This window comes from Colias croceus, chromosome 2 (genome assembly GCF_905220415.1).
Source record: "Colias croceus chromosome 2, ilColCroc2.1".
NCBI classification, from domain to species: domain Eukaryota; kingdom Metazoa; phylum Arthropoda; class Insecta; order Lepidoptera; family Pieridae; genus Colias; species Colias croceus.
Window position 1 is genome coordinate 10,943,392 of NC_059538.1, and position 15,314 is coordinate 10,958,705.

The window sequence follows — 15,314 nt, forward strand, 5'->3', positions numbered from 1 at the left end:
TAATAATTAATAAATAGGTGTGATGCTAAGGTGTGATGATTCATTTTGACATTAGGCGTGGGCAAAATTAATTTGACGTTTCATAAACTTGCAACATCAGTGTAATGATTGATGTATCGCAGACGGGATGTTGAGAAAGTAAATCATATTTATCCGTTTTAGCATGTAATTTGCATCGAATAGAAAATTATAGAATATTTCAGTGTCTTGAGAATGCGCCTTTCGTTAGGTATAGTGAGTGAGTGCCAAATTATTAGTTGTCCAGTGTTAATACGTTGGGAATCTGTGATGAACAATATGTATGGCTGTGCCTATTTAAAGTGATTTTATGAGTGTTTTATAAAAACAACAAGCAGAATGCCGAGAGGTGAGAACAGGCCGAGCGTCCTTTTGTCTCGGGAAGAGAACGAACAGGTGTTTAGTCTCATAGGTCCAAAATGTCAGGTGAGTTGTACGAAAAAAAATGTGTCCTTTGAAATCAAGCTACAGATTACATATCACGCCCTATCTGGCGATTAACAGTTGGTTTCGATAAAGAAAAAAAAATGCGACGTATTTTTACCACTTTTTACATAAGTAATAATTATGAATCAATTAATTATTTGAAGTTTTGTTTCAAACTTATTTTGTGTTTAAAATTTAATTAAGTTATGAATGCAAGGCCTTTATGATTTTTCAGACTAATTGATGTAAAATTTATTCATTCTTGTAAATTTATCTTTATTTCACACTAATGAAAAATAAAAACCCACATACAGTATAAAAGTATTAAAATAATAAATATTATTGCATCCCACTTTCCATTCTGCCTAACAAGTAAGTATGAATCACAGTGGTCATTAACTTTATATTGTATAGATTGATAATGATCACTTATATTATGTTTGCCAAAATGATCGTAATTAAATATTTAATATTCATTACTCCATAAAATTATGAATAATATATTTTTGATTTGTTTATATCTTAATCATCTATATATATATAAATGAAACCCGTTTCGCGTTGCCACGGCATCACGTGTGAACGGCTGAACCGATTTCGATAGTTCTTTTTTATTATATTCCTTGAAATATGAGGAAGGTTCTTATGTAGAGAATATAAATATGTACCACGGGCGAAGCCGGGGCGGACTGCTAGTAGAAAATATAAACCTTCAAACTGTAATAAAAACAATTTCAAATTTATCTGAGGAATTTAATATACCTACCTATAATGATAAGACAAAAATATATGTTATCAATGATGTATGTTCATAAGAAAATTAATCATGATCTTGATTATGATTCACAGTATATGGATTTATATATTATATAAAATTTATTGATAGCCCTGAATACAAAAAAGTTGCATTTGATTTAAAAAAAAGGAATAGCATATTTGAACAATCATTGCTTGTACCAGGTTCATTTGGTCAAGAAAAACTATTATTATACATTACATTAAAAATAAGAAATAAATTCTTCAAAAAAAATGTTCTTAACGCCTCTCAGACATTATTAATTTGCTTCGTACATACCTTATTATTAACAATAGTAGAAATTTTTACTAAAAATGTAAATTTTTCATTTAATACGCAAAAAGCATAATTTGACATTAAATTGTAAAACTATAATAGACAGCAATTGATTGAAATATTATCCAGTGTCTGAGAAAAACAATGATATGAAACGTAAAATATGAGCTGTCCATTCTTTCATCCAAAATAGGCCCTTGTTGTCAAGTTGCGGATACATGTCCCTATTTAAAATCATTATTATGAGCTATCCTCTCCATTAAAGACACGGACAGCTTCAAGCAGTTGACCGACCGACTGCCGCGGTGAACTATAGACATTCATTCACTGCCATACACATAACTGCTCGAGTAGTCGCGACGGCTTCAAGCCGTCAAATGCGCGGTTGGTAGTGACGGCTCGAGCAGTCAACGACCGACCCCTCAAGCAGTCCGCGTACGTCGCCCAGCCATTAACTGCTCGAGTTGCCCGTGTATGGCCTCTCTAAGATGTACCAAATTAATATATTCTATAAATATTTGGTTTCAGTATTATGTGATGCCATTTATATATTTAAGTAGAAAGCATGAAAGAGGAGAACAAACTCGGTATCCTTTATAGATGGTTACATTTCATTATTGAAACTTTTTAATTAAATTATTCTAAACATTTTTTTTAAATCTTTCCGAGTCATATTAATTTAACTAACTAGATAAATGAAAGAAGGCTGTATAATGTATTTTCTCTTCAAACATTACATACTAAAACTAGAACAGCAAATCAATAAATAGGTCAATGGACTACCTTGAAATATTCATAGAAAATGTATGTTTTAAATACCATTTGTGGCTTAGAAACCACTCTGTGTTAGTTTTTACTATTACATAATACATGTGAATAGTTTATTGTCTCCACTTTCTCATTATGTAAACCAAGACTACTCTTTTATGCATTAATTTACAACTGCTTAGATAATACTATAGATCAAAATTCGCAAACTGTTAGAAAATATGTTTTGTGCATCATTGGACTTTTAAAAAATCAATGTTAGGATCATTGATGTTTTATGTTATTATTTGTAGTCAGAAATCCTGGACAATAATAATATAAGCAAACATCAAGAAATAACTTGTTTTGAATAAAATAGCTTTTTATTGTATGTGTTACCTATCAAGTTTTAACTTTAATTGAAAGTGATCAAGCAGTAACTATTGTTTGTCTTAATTAATTCAATACAATAATAGACGAGCCATATTTTAACACAATAACTGTAGTCCCATAAAAACGAACAGAGGAAGGAAGTGCATTGTGAAACTTTGAAAGTCTAGTCTGATTTGGATACTGTCATGTTATCTATGGATTTGATCAAGAAACATGCGCGCATACTAATCCTTTTCTTTAGATTCAAGTTTTCGCGCTTTCGTATTTTTCTCGGCGACTATCGACTGCCGCAACAGGTTTTGTGATAGACGATAAAAACTTGTCATAAAGAAAGATGTCTTATAAACAAATGCATTTAGTTCACATTATACTTAATATGAATACATAGTTGATTCCCAGACGAAAATAAAAAGGAAAGGATAACATCATCTCCAAGATTTAAGATACCGTCGCGTACCAATAAATGTTTAAGAACCGGTTTTAATAATAGACATAATATAACTAGTTACCTGCTAGAAAATCGGCAATACCATAATTAAACTGTAAACATAATGGAAATCTTATCAATAAAAAAAAATTCCGGAACTATTTTTCAATAACCACTGGTCTGCAATATGCCCCAGGAAGATGTTTTACTTCTGAAGTAGATAATATAAAAATTTAGAGGTTTTTAAAAAATAATATGGCTATAAAATTTTTTCATTCAATCATTTTTATTGCAGAGTCTAGCGACTGCCGTAGTACAGCTTTTCACCACGGAAGGGCCAGGCCACACAGAATGGAAGAAAAAGGACACAGGTGTGCTCTGCCTGATAAAGGACAACAGCAAACGATCGTACTTCTTCAGGATCTATTGCTTATACAGGAAGACGATGATATGGGAACACGAGGTCTACATGCAAATAGAGTATAAGAGTCCAAGACCGTATCTACACACGTTTGAAGCTGAGGTCAGTAACACAAAAACCTTTAAACTGTTGTAATCCTAAGTTTATTTCCATTGGATAAAAATTCTCAATCCTGTCCATCCTTAATTTCACTCTCATCTTTATTACTATTTGTTTTTATTCGTATTGTCAATGAATTAAACGTAAACCGCATTTTGAGGATGAGTATGCTCAGGCCTTGTTTGAGTTATGACATGTTTGATTTCCGGCTTCCCGTTATGAAGCTTTTAATATGTGGTTAGCTGTAAGCTGCAACGTAATAAATAGGTCATAATAATTAACTTCATGATAACAGGAAAACTAGGATGATCTAATGACGTTACCCAGAACGTCTTTAATTAGTTTCTGGTAAACAATCAGCTATAATTTACGTAGCCCTCATCTTTAACATTTTATCTGAAAACACTGCTTAAAATATCGCCCAATTTGAAATAAAGCATTGCTGTAAATCATAGATTTAATTGAATGTGTGATACAAAAGCCGATATTTGGATCAAATGATTGACTCATCGCACGATACTCCGTTACCGATTCGTTTCGTGAATCGTGTCTGCACGCTTTATAATATATATCCGTTAAGCATCTTAAAATTTCGTCTGTCGTATATATTTATTAGACACTGTAGATAACAGTATAACGTCAATTGTATTGTTAATAAAAATTGGCACCATTTTTTGGGTCAAGTTTTCGGGATTCTCAAATATTGTTAAACATCAGAAATTGTCTACTACAAGCTAACATGAATGTTTTTTTTTCTATCTATTAGTTATACGTTATATCGTTCTGTAGGATAGGAATTTTATTTGTTTGGATAATATCGATATTTGATCAGAATTACTCTACAAGTACTTACGAAAAAAAATTTTGCAAAATAATTATCCAGGAACAATTCCTTTTGCTCCCGTTTCTAATCTACATACTTATCATTATCATGAAGTCATGTTAACTATGCAAAACTTATATCAAGAGGCCCTTCACAAATCACCGATATGATAATTAATCTATTTAAAACTAATTTCCAGGAATACATGACAGCGTTCAACTTCGCCAACGAAGATGAAGCCAGAGTGCTCAGGAATATACTTATCGAGAAAATCGAACTGCGGAAACAGAGGCGGGAAGGTTCGTTGTCTTTAACTTTCACTGTCTCATGTCTGTACAGTCTGTGTTATAGGCCCTCTTCACAATGGGCAGCGTTGGCCCAACAAATGATCGTCGATGTTTGTCGCCATTACCGTTAAAAATGAACGTCTACAACGACGCGGACGGCGGAGCTAAATGTCTATCGTGATTGTCTCTATTCGCCCAACGCTGCCCATTGTGAAGAGGGCTCATTAGAGCTAAAGACTATAGTAAATGTTTGCCTATGTCTATGTCTACTAAGGTTACCTGGGATGATGTCGTCATAGAGAATACGAATTGCAGATGCAGAGTTTTGATTTTTGAATGTTAAACACATTTGTGTTATGTGTTAGTTGGAATATGTAAAGAGAATAAATAATTGCGATTTACATAATAATGCTCTAAACTAATCGCAGCGTTGTTCCAGTCTTTCTAACGTTAAAAATCTTGAAGTTTTCTCTTTATATACAGGGTGTCCCACTATTGGTATAATAAGCGCGAAGGAACTTTTAGTTTTGCATACACTGATTACGTAAAACTACTTAAACAACAAAATTACGTCAAAAATTTTTTGCTAAGTTTTTCCTGAAAATCCATGTTTTGTTCTATCTTCGCGCAGCCGGCATATACCGCTTCGCTAATGTGAGCATTTTGTCTATGAAAAGATAATCTTAAACGATAGCTCACGTTAAAAAAAATGCGTCCGGAATTTTATAAGTATTTTTTACGAACTCAGCGTATGCAAAACTATAACCTCCTTTGAGCTTAGTATACCAACAGTGGGACACCCTGTATATATTTTTATAAATCCTCTTTTAATTATAATAAGATATCGAATAAAAAGAGAAAACCAACGATATAAATAAGATTAACACTTTAATATCATTAAGATTTCACAATGGCTTACGTAATTTTCTAACTCTCACACTGAATGCGAATTGCATTAAATACTTAATTATAATTAGTCATTAATGCCATTAAAATAACATTAACTAAGCGTTGCGTGTGAGAGAGAAATTTCATAATGAAATATCAAGGCCGTATTTTATGGAGTGATAATAAAACCATTAGTATGCTAAAATCATTGAGACACGAAACCGTCTGTTTATAGATATGATATAACAAAGCCGCTAACAATACGGTTGTGTGTAAACAAACACATTGGGATGTTTTTGTATGTACATCATCAGTGACCGCAAGATTTTGTGTTATAGTAATATTACGGTGCATTTACATCAAACGAACATAGAGCTAGCTAGCTCGTTCACGAAAGAATGCTCTTGTTCTAGAGCAAGAGCATTCTTTCTTGATCTTTTAGTGTAAACGAAAACCCGTATTCAGTGTTGTTCAGTATTAGAACATTGCATAGAATCTTTTCGAACGCACTAAGAACAACGAAATAATGCTCTACGCCTGTTAACACTAAAATAATTTTATATAGTGGGGTTAGAATGAGCATTCACTGATTTTCAATAACTTACAAACATTGCCTGATCTTTATAAATTATAATAATGAGTTACATTTAAAAAAAAAACAAAATATAAAATTATCTAGTCTCGAGAAAATGAAAACTAGGTCAAACTCTTGTTCATGACTCATGAGTAATTTTCGTTAATGTTATTTTAGCAATATTATATTTTTTTAACAATAATTAATTAACAATTATCATAATTAGTTGAAGAAAACCGCACGCTTTTGTAAAACTGTTACATATAATCAACATGAGGAAGAAAAGGGTGACCTTTACCTATCTAGGCTAGATTGGATTAAAATCTCTTACACATGTCATTATTCTGAAATTAATTAATTAAATAATGGAAATGTTACTTTATATTACTCTTATTACGTGTTAAAAGACGCTATACAATTAACCGTATTATTTTCGACGGTATAAAAATACATGTAAACATTTTTGAACAACATTTTGTCATGTCATGGAGTAAGGCAACGATTGTTGTCATCTTTGAATCTTGCCAAGTTTCACTTCTGACACGTGTGCTCAGCACACGCTGTTTTTTTAAATATAATGTTTGTAAGTGTTAAATAGGTAATTATTATACTTGCAATATGATGGGAAATAAAAGGCTATTTTATTTATATTATCTCCATAGAACGCAGACAGCGTTCCATGCTAGCATCTCGCGCGAACAGCTCTGCGTCAAGCACGCCGAACTTATCCGCTCGCGTGAACGGCGTAGCACACACGCACATGCCGCCCGTCGCAACGCCCGTACCTGCGCCCGCGCAAGTCAAGAGCAATGCTGTTTCTGGTGAGATTATTTATTTATTTATTGTCATTATCCCCATGGACCGTAGATAGTGTGCACACAGCTTCGTCTCCACACCTAACCTATATAGGTAATGAAATAGAATGAAGATATATAAGAACTAAATGAATGATAATGAGCTACAGGCTAATGATAGATTACCAAATAGCAACCAAATAAGCCAAAAATAATATTTTTGTGTACTTTTAATGCTCATAAACAGTTGTATTCGCATTCCATCAGGCGAATCATTAGCTTGTTTGCCCGCTCATATAGAAACTGAAAAAAGAGTGTTCTTTTATACTATGATGAATGATCATTAAAACAGAGATTTATAAGTAATCACTATAAATAATTATCCGTTTACAGGCAGTGGATACACATTGAAAGGCAAGAAACAGAAAGCGCGAAAACTGACGAAGGCGGACATCGGCGCGCCGCAAGACTTCAAGCACATATCGCACGTAGGATGGGATGCTGATAAAGGTAAATAAGTTTATAGATTTATGATAGACTAGCTGTACCGCGCGGTTTCACCCGCATTGCTCCGCTCCTGTTGGTCTTAGCGTCATAATATAAAGCCTATAATAGCTCTCCTCGGTAAATGTGCTAACTAAGACCGAAAGAATTTTTCAAATCGGACCAGTAGTTCGTGAGATTAGCGCGTTCAAACAAACAAACAAACTCTTCAGCTTTATAATATTAGTATAGTTACATACGGGTGCAGTTAAAACTAAACATCTGAAAATTCTGAAAAAAGTTTCTCTTGTTTGTCCAGGTAATGATATAATTTTTTCCAAAATATATTTGAAGTCATTCAATGAATCGTCGTTCAAAGAAGACACTAGTCTTTCAATCAAATACCAGATTCAACCAGATGACAGCGACATCTATACCATCTATAAGCTATATTATGATAGTACTAGCTTTCCGCCCGCAGCTTCGCCCGCTTTGTCTAAAACATAATAAATTATATACTAAAACCTTCCTCTTGAATCACTCTATCTATTAAAAAAACCGCATCAAAATCCGTTGCGTAGTTTGAAAGATTAAAGCATACAAAGGGACATAGGGACAGAGAAAACGACTTTGTTTTATACTATGTAGTGATGAAGTCAAGAGTAATGTAGCTGTTCATACAATTTTCGAACGCATTTACTATAATATATTTAATCCCATATAAAAAAAAATCAAATCTTTCCTCTCTATAATATTAACCATAAATGTATTTCGCAGGTTTCGACGTAGACAATCTACCAGAAGCAGAAATGAAATCTTTCTTCTTCAAAGCCGGCATCAGCGACTCGCAACTACAGGACCATGCCACTAGACAGTTCATATACGACTTTATCAATAGAAACGGAGGGTTAGATGCAGTAAAGGAGGAGCTACATGATGCTCCTAAAGGTAGGAATATACAAATAATGTTGTATTGAACATTATTTCAGTAAACAGAACGAATTTTGATCTCTTTTCTGTAAGAATGCATTTTACAACAAAAAAATTTGTGTTTACCAATTTGAAAGCAGTAAGATTCAATAATATAAAAAGTTTAAAAAATATTTCGTATTTATAGATGTCGGAGATAGGTATCAATGATCCTGGACCTCATGGTCAGCTATGATTGAAACCTTTGGTTTGTCAGGTTATTTAAATGCTTCTTCCTTTTTTGAAATAAAGTAGCAATAATAACAACATTTGTATTTTTAATATGACAGAATTTGAATTCTATATTTTTTAGGTCTTTTTTTTAGGTGACATTTTTTTCTCACTATTTTCGTTCATAAACAATAAAAAATGTGTATCTCTACAGAGGTGCTAAGCTCCCCCCCTCCCCCGCCGCCCGCCGCGCCGCCCGTACCCTCCCGCGCCCCGCACGCTCACGCGCCCGCACCACGTGAGTACAAAATATTATGTTCATTTTTTTATGAGTGAAGAAAAATTTTTACTGATCTCCATGACCCAAAATCATTAACATCTGCAAATGTTAATGATTTTGGGTCATGGAGATCGTTTTAATATATTATTTAACGAGCTTGTACGCCATAATTTAAATTTGAATATGGCGTTTGTAACAATTTTTTGTGTCCTTGTTTGTACGAATTATCTTATTTATAAAAATTCGTAACAAATCCCGCACGGTATACACACGCCTACTCCCCACTCTACTATCGTGTGTACCAAGTTTACGAACTTGCAAATGTTCACAAAATCCCGCAAGCCATATACGCTAGTAATAAAGCACACAATTGGTTGTAAGATTGCGAACGTTTAAGTTCGTAACAAATGCCACAAACCATACATACACGCTGCTTTCTCCATGTTAATAAAGCACACAATCGTGTGCACCAATGTTACTATCTTAGAAAAATCTCACAAATCCCTCAATTCATACACGCACCTAATAAAGTACACAATCGTGTGCACCAAGATTACAAACGGCATCTATTCTGTGTACCAACGTTACAAACATGAACATTCGTAACAAATCCCGCAAGCCATAAACGCTCTTACGACAATACTAATAAAGCACACAATCGTGTGCACCAATGTTACAATCTTAGAAACATCTCACAAATCCCTCAAGTCATACACGCACCTACCCCCATACTAATAAAGTACACAATCGTGTGCACCAAGATTACAAACGGCATCTATTCTGTGTACCAACGTTACAAACATGAACATTCGTAACAAATCCCGCAAGCCATAAACGCTCTTACGGACATACTAATAAAGCACACAATCGTGTGCACCAATGTTACAATCTTAGAAACAACTCACAAATCCCTCAAGTCATACACGCACCTACCCCCATACTAATAAAGTACACAATCGTGTGCACCAAGATTACAAATGGCTTCTATTCTGTGTACCAACGTTACAAACATGAACATTCGTAACAAATCCCGCAAGCCATAAACGCTCTTACGACCATACTAATAAAGCACACAATCGTGTGCACCAATGTTACAATCTTAGAAACATCTCACAAATCCCTCAAGTCATACACGCACCTACCCCCATACTAATAAAGTACACAATCGTGTGCACCAAGATTACAAATGGCTTCTATTCTGTGTACCAACGTTACAAACATGAACATTCATAACAAATCCCGCAAGCCATAAAAGCTCTTACGACCATACTAATAAAGCACACAATCGTGTGCACCAATGTTACAATCTTAGAAACATCACACAAATCCCGCAAGCCATAAACGCTCTTACGGCCATACTAATAAAGCACACAATCGCACAGCGTCCCGCGCGCCGCCGCCGCCGCCCGCGCGCGCCGTGCCGCCGCCGCCGCCGCCGCCCGCCGGCCTCGCGCGCAACCCGCCGCCGAGACCGATGCAACGTGAGTATTTACGATACAAATAATGTTGCTATCTATTTGTATATAAAACTCAAAGGTGACTGATATAGTGATCTATCAACGCACAGCCCAAAACCACTAGACGTATCGGGCTGAAATTTGGCATGATGTCAAAACGTAGGCGTCCCCTAAGAAAGGATTTTAGAAAATTCATCAATAGTATTCGTAAAATAGGGTATGAAAGTTAGTATCATGAAAATTTGTCTTTTCCACGCAGGCGAAGCTGCGGGAAACAGCTAGTTTTATAATAAGTTTTTGAAGTGAAACTTCTTTATCGGGGTTGGAAAAAAATTTAGTGTCACATTTTTTCGTTACGCGTGACATTTTTCCGTTACGCGCCAGCTTTTTCTTATCCCTACCACGCGTGATTCGACGTATTCCTGTAAAGTTGCATATAGTAAATTATTTTTTGAAAAATAAGGTCATAAAGGAGTTTCACTTCTTACGTGTGTACACTAGTACACGCACACATTTTTTTTTATGTAGGTATAATATAAGATGATGTTGTAAATGTTTGATGATCGAATGAGGGTTTGATAGTTTGGATTGCACTTGCCCTCTAAAATATTCTTTAGAGCGCAAGTGCAAACCTACTTTTTGTTTTCTATAAAAATATAATTTAGTAAATGTTGTTTTGCTAAATGTGTTTATTTATTTTTTTAGTCAATTTTCTTAAATTAACAAAAAAAAACTCAATTGTTTTTTTTTTTTTTTTTGATGAATTTGTAACAAATAAATTGTAGATTACATACACTAGTATGACAGTTTCATATAATGCGTACACACTGCATTCATAATTATTATATTACAACACGCCCCCAATACACTCGACAATGTAACATGCTCACGCGCAGCGCCGTCGGCCGCGCCGCCGTCAGTGCCCCCGCCCCCGCCGCCGTGCGCCGCGCCCCCGCCCCCGCCGCCGCCCCCCGCGCCGCCCGCGCCCCACGCCCCCGCGCCCCACGCCCCCGCGCCCCACGCGCCCCCCGCACCGCCCCCGCCGCCCGACATGCCCGCGGAGACACCAGATTCAAGGGCAGCGCTTATGGAGAGCATCAGAAATGGAAGCAAGACACTGCGGGTGAGTCCCATAACTTTGTAGTAGCAAAAGCGCACGTATTAAGGTGCGTACGGACTATAAGGAAGCAAGATGTTGCGGGTAAGAGTGTTATCTATGACTAGGTATACAAGTACGCCCCGCCACCAGACATTATAGGTGCGTGCGGACTATAGACACTTGTTCCCAGTGAATTGTATGCAACAGAATGCTTAATAATGAATTTATTTTATATAAAAAGGAGTGAAGATAGACATTATGTTTTTTAACTATTTTTTTATTAAACTTTTTAAAGGGCAAATTTTGTTTAATTTTAAGCAGTGAATGTAATTTCTGTTACAGCACTTCCTTTCCTGAAATTTTGATAATATGATTTTTCAAATTATATTTACAGCATGTTGAAGTGGGATCCAAGACTTCGCTCAATGACGACAGCAGGAGTAACTTGCTGAGTGAAATTCGACAAGGCATCAATTTGCGTGCTGTAAGTATTTCTTCATTATTTATAATTGGAACTGAAAACATGAGTAAAATTTTCGATACAAACTTACTACTTTCGATGTTTAAAAGTTTGAACAAAGCTTATTTAATGCAATTTGAGAATGAATAATTGAAGCATTTTTGAGTTTTAGATAAATCATTTATTTTTTATGTGTGTGTACGCGTCACAACGTGCGCATAGTGTGCTTGTCATACAGTAACAGTTATTTCTGAAAAAAAAAATATCTTCGGGTGTGTATTATACAGTATATAACCTTGTCTGTTTGTTATGTATCTTTGTGTTGGTATTTTACGATAAATGTATAATTTTGTCTGACTGTCCAGGTGAACCGCGTAACAGGACCAGTAGAACCTTCCGCCCCAACTTGCGGACTAGCGGGCGCACTAGCTAAAGCGTTACAAGAACGAGCTCGCGCGATACACTCGTCCGACTCGGAGGACAGCCAGACCACGAGTGACGGCGAGTGGGACGATTAGCTGCGGTTTGAATTTGGAACGCTGTTTAGGTGAATATGTTTTTTTTTGAGAGTTGGCTAGGGAACAGGCTGGTTCATCATGATGGCTTGAGTGTTTTGCATTTGGAACGCCGCCGTGTAGATGAATATGTCTTTTGTTTTTTTTTTTTTGAGCTAGCTAGGGAACTAGCTGGTTTGATGATGGCTCTAGTCCTTTGAATTTGGAACGCCATCTGGGTGAATATTGTAATATGACTTCTTTAAGATTGTTTTTTTTTTGGTTAGAGCGGGAAACCGAACTGGCGGCGGCGCTATTACACTATTTCTTTGACTTATGGCGTTTGTTTTTTTTTAAGTGGTATTATTTTAGGTTGTTGTACACTAAGCTGCTTATTTAACTTTATTTACCTTTCGCAAATTTAATCGTAAAGCTCAAAAAATATTTCTCGTACATATTAAATTTCCTACTTTAATTTTTTGTTTCTAAAAAAAGGTATTTTTCTTTTCTTCTTTAGACTACGTCTTTACTGCGGTGTCCGGCGATTATTGTATGGAAACGGGAAATCAAGCATTTCAACACAAAAACAACCAAGAACTAATGTTATGTTTCAAATTAGTTTTAGATACTATAAGAATATTGTTTGTTAACTTTCATACTTCTGTACTCAAATTCAAATTTATTGAAGTACTGTTTTATATTTTAGTACAAAATCTTTCTCTTGTCTGTTTTTATAAAATTAATACTTATATTCTTATTACAATATGATGGGAATAATAATGAATAACATTGTTATTTACAATTTATAATTATTGTAAACACAACTATTTCTTAATAAAAACAATAACTTGAAAGATTCACGATCGATATAGTAGATTGTTTGGTACAAGCAACAACTAAAACCTTTCCTCTGTCTAGTATTAGTAAAGGTATTTTTTTTAATATAATAATGTTCTTTATTTCATTACACATAGAGACTCGAGAAATTTTCAATTTCATTGCTCAACATATAGACAATTTAAAAAACACGACGTGTTGCACTCGGGGACTGCCGCGGTAAAGCTATTGCATGCTATGCCTTCAAGCCACACCTCCGCCCGTCGGAGTGGGGAGCGTGAGGATTTTTCGTTACGGAATTTCTCGATTCGGTCCCCGCGCTCAAGGCCCGCGATAGAAGCTATGCAATAGCTTAAAAATTTCAATAATAGCTCTAATTTCATTTCATAACCTTTTTATCGTTGTTAAGAATGTATTTCCTACTTAGTCTATCCTTTGTAACTTTCTAATAGAAAAACGTAAGCCACAAAAAATTATCACTACAGTATTGTAAACCGTAACAGTGTAACTGTAATAAAAGCACATTAAATGTGTTCTTTCCTGCCCAAAATGTCCTTTCCTCACTCATTCTTAACTTTGAGCCAATGTAAAAAAGGCATATATAGTATATTTTAATGTAATAATTTTATAATTGTAGTTTTAACGAACTGTTACTTTACTTTCTGTAAATTGTGTACATAGTTTTTCATTAGGCGGATCGACTGAAGAAAAACATTGGTGATAAATATTAGATTTTATATAATTCAAGAAATAAGTGGTCAGAGAACATGCTTTCGTCAGTATTCATAATTTACAAGTATAACCTTATTTATATTAGGTTTTTTAACACAGCAAAATGTTCAGGGTGATATTAGGTATTGAGGTATTATTACTACGTATAGAGAGGACAACACGAACAAAATTTGTGCGACAAGCGCGGCGGCGCGTGGCGGCTAGTGAGTCATAACACTTTGTAGATATTCTGCCTCTTATTACTTATAAATTCAAACCAATCAATGTAACAAATAAATATTATTTATCTTATTAAAAAATAGGAATAAACTTATCAATTAAAACTAATCAAAGTAACAAAAAAAAAATTGGTTTGAGACTATCGACTCTAACTCGTGTTACAATTAATAGTGTAGTAGCGATGTCCTCTCTAGTACGTAGTACATAGTAACTCAATGAGTATATCAAAACGTCCTAATTTTTAAAGCAGTATTATATTGAAAAATGAAATAGCTATCACTTTCTCGCACTGGATACTTTAAGACGTCATGGTAACCACCCTGAAGTCCCTGAACGAATATTATGAAAATCTATAAAGCTGAATGTTACAAAGCCATGGCATTTGAATATTCGTAAAATGTTCATAATTAAAGTTCTCGTCGATTATTTTTAACATTTCTGTTATATTTATGCCACTTATACCTTTAATTATATGCAATAGTGTCGGGCTTCTTGTGATGGATACTAAGTCTGCAATCGTCATATTTGTTATTTAGTAATTATTCAAAATATTTTTTGTAATAATAGGCGAAGTTATAAGTATTTTTTTGTAATTAATTAAATTATAAGCTGTTGGACGATAGCAGGCATGTCTATATATGTAAAGTATTATTTAAATTTGTATTATGAATAGTTTATACTTTGTAATCACAAATACGTTTAATCATCATAAGGAATTATTGTTTGAGTTTTATGGTTTGCAGGAAATTGTTACTTGCGTATATTATATGTTACGGCTAAAGGTAGGTGTGAACATAAACTTAAGATTAGCCGGCTAAACTTAGGTTTATTTTCGAGAAGCAGCTAAAGTTCGAAAACATGTTTGTTTGCGTCGTGATATTCCATCTTTAGCCGGTTATTGTGCACATTAACCGAAACGAAACGGCTAAAAATGTATTCGATGGGCGCGCCGGGCCGGTGGAGGGCTTGAGGGGCCCGCACGCAGAAAGCTGGTGGCTAGGTTAGGTTAGGTTAGAACTCTTAAGACCCGCACGAGCCGAGCGAGCGCAGCGAGCGTGCTGCGGCAGGAGCCGGCGAAGTGCCAGTTTCCTTCTACATTTTTAGCCAAGGGCCTGCGGCTAATCTTAAGTTTATGTTCTCACCT

At 35.0% G+C, this 15,314-nt stretch overlaps 1 protein-coding gene across 1 annotated transcript; it reads left to right on the forward strand.

Annotated features, from left to right (window-relative positions):
• The first annotated feature begins 112 nt into the window (after positions 1-112).
• Positions 113-13,487, forward strand: LOC123701237 (neural Wiskott-Aldrich syndrome protein-like). The gene is made up of 11 exons (XM_045648646.1): positions 113-444; positions 3,379-3,606; positions 4,626-4,725; positions 6,838-6,996; positions 7,363-7,479; positions 8,230-8,400; positions 10,255-10,353; positions 11,226-11,452; positions 11,823-11,912; positions 12,254-12,435; positions 12,900-13,487. The coding sequence occupies exons 1-10, from the start codon at positions 358-360 to the stop codon at positions 12,404-12,406; spliced, it is 1,431 nt and encodes a 476-aa protein (XP_045504602.1). The 5' UTR covers positions 113-357; the 3' UTR covers positions 12,407-12,435; positions 12,900-13,487.
• The last annotated feature ends 1,827 nt before the right edge of the window (positions 13,488-15,314 follow it).

Bases quoted from the DNA above. Each gene is read 5' to 3' on its own strand.
- LOC123701237 (XM_045648646.1), top strand. From the start codon at position 358: ATGCCGAGAGGTGAGAACAGGCCGAGCGTCCTTTTGTCTCGGGAAGAG. The intron at 445-3,378 runs GTGAGTTGTACG...TTTTTATTGCAG, and splicing joins TCATAGGTCCAAAATGTCAG to AGTCTAGCGACTGCCGTAGT. The intron at 8,401-10,254 runs GTAGGAATATAC...ACAATCGCACAG, and splicing joins GCTACATGATGCTCCTAAAG to CGTCCCGCGCGCCGCCGCCG.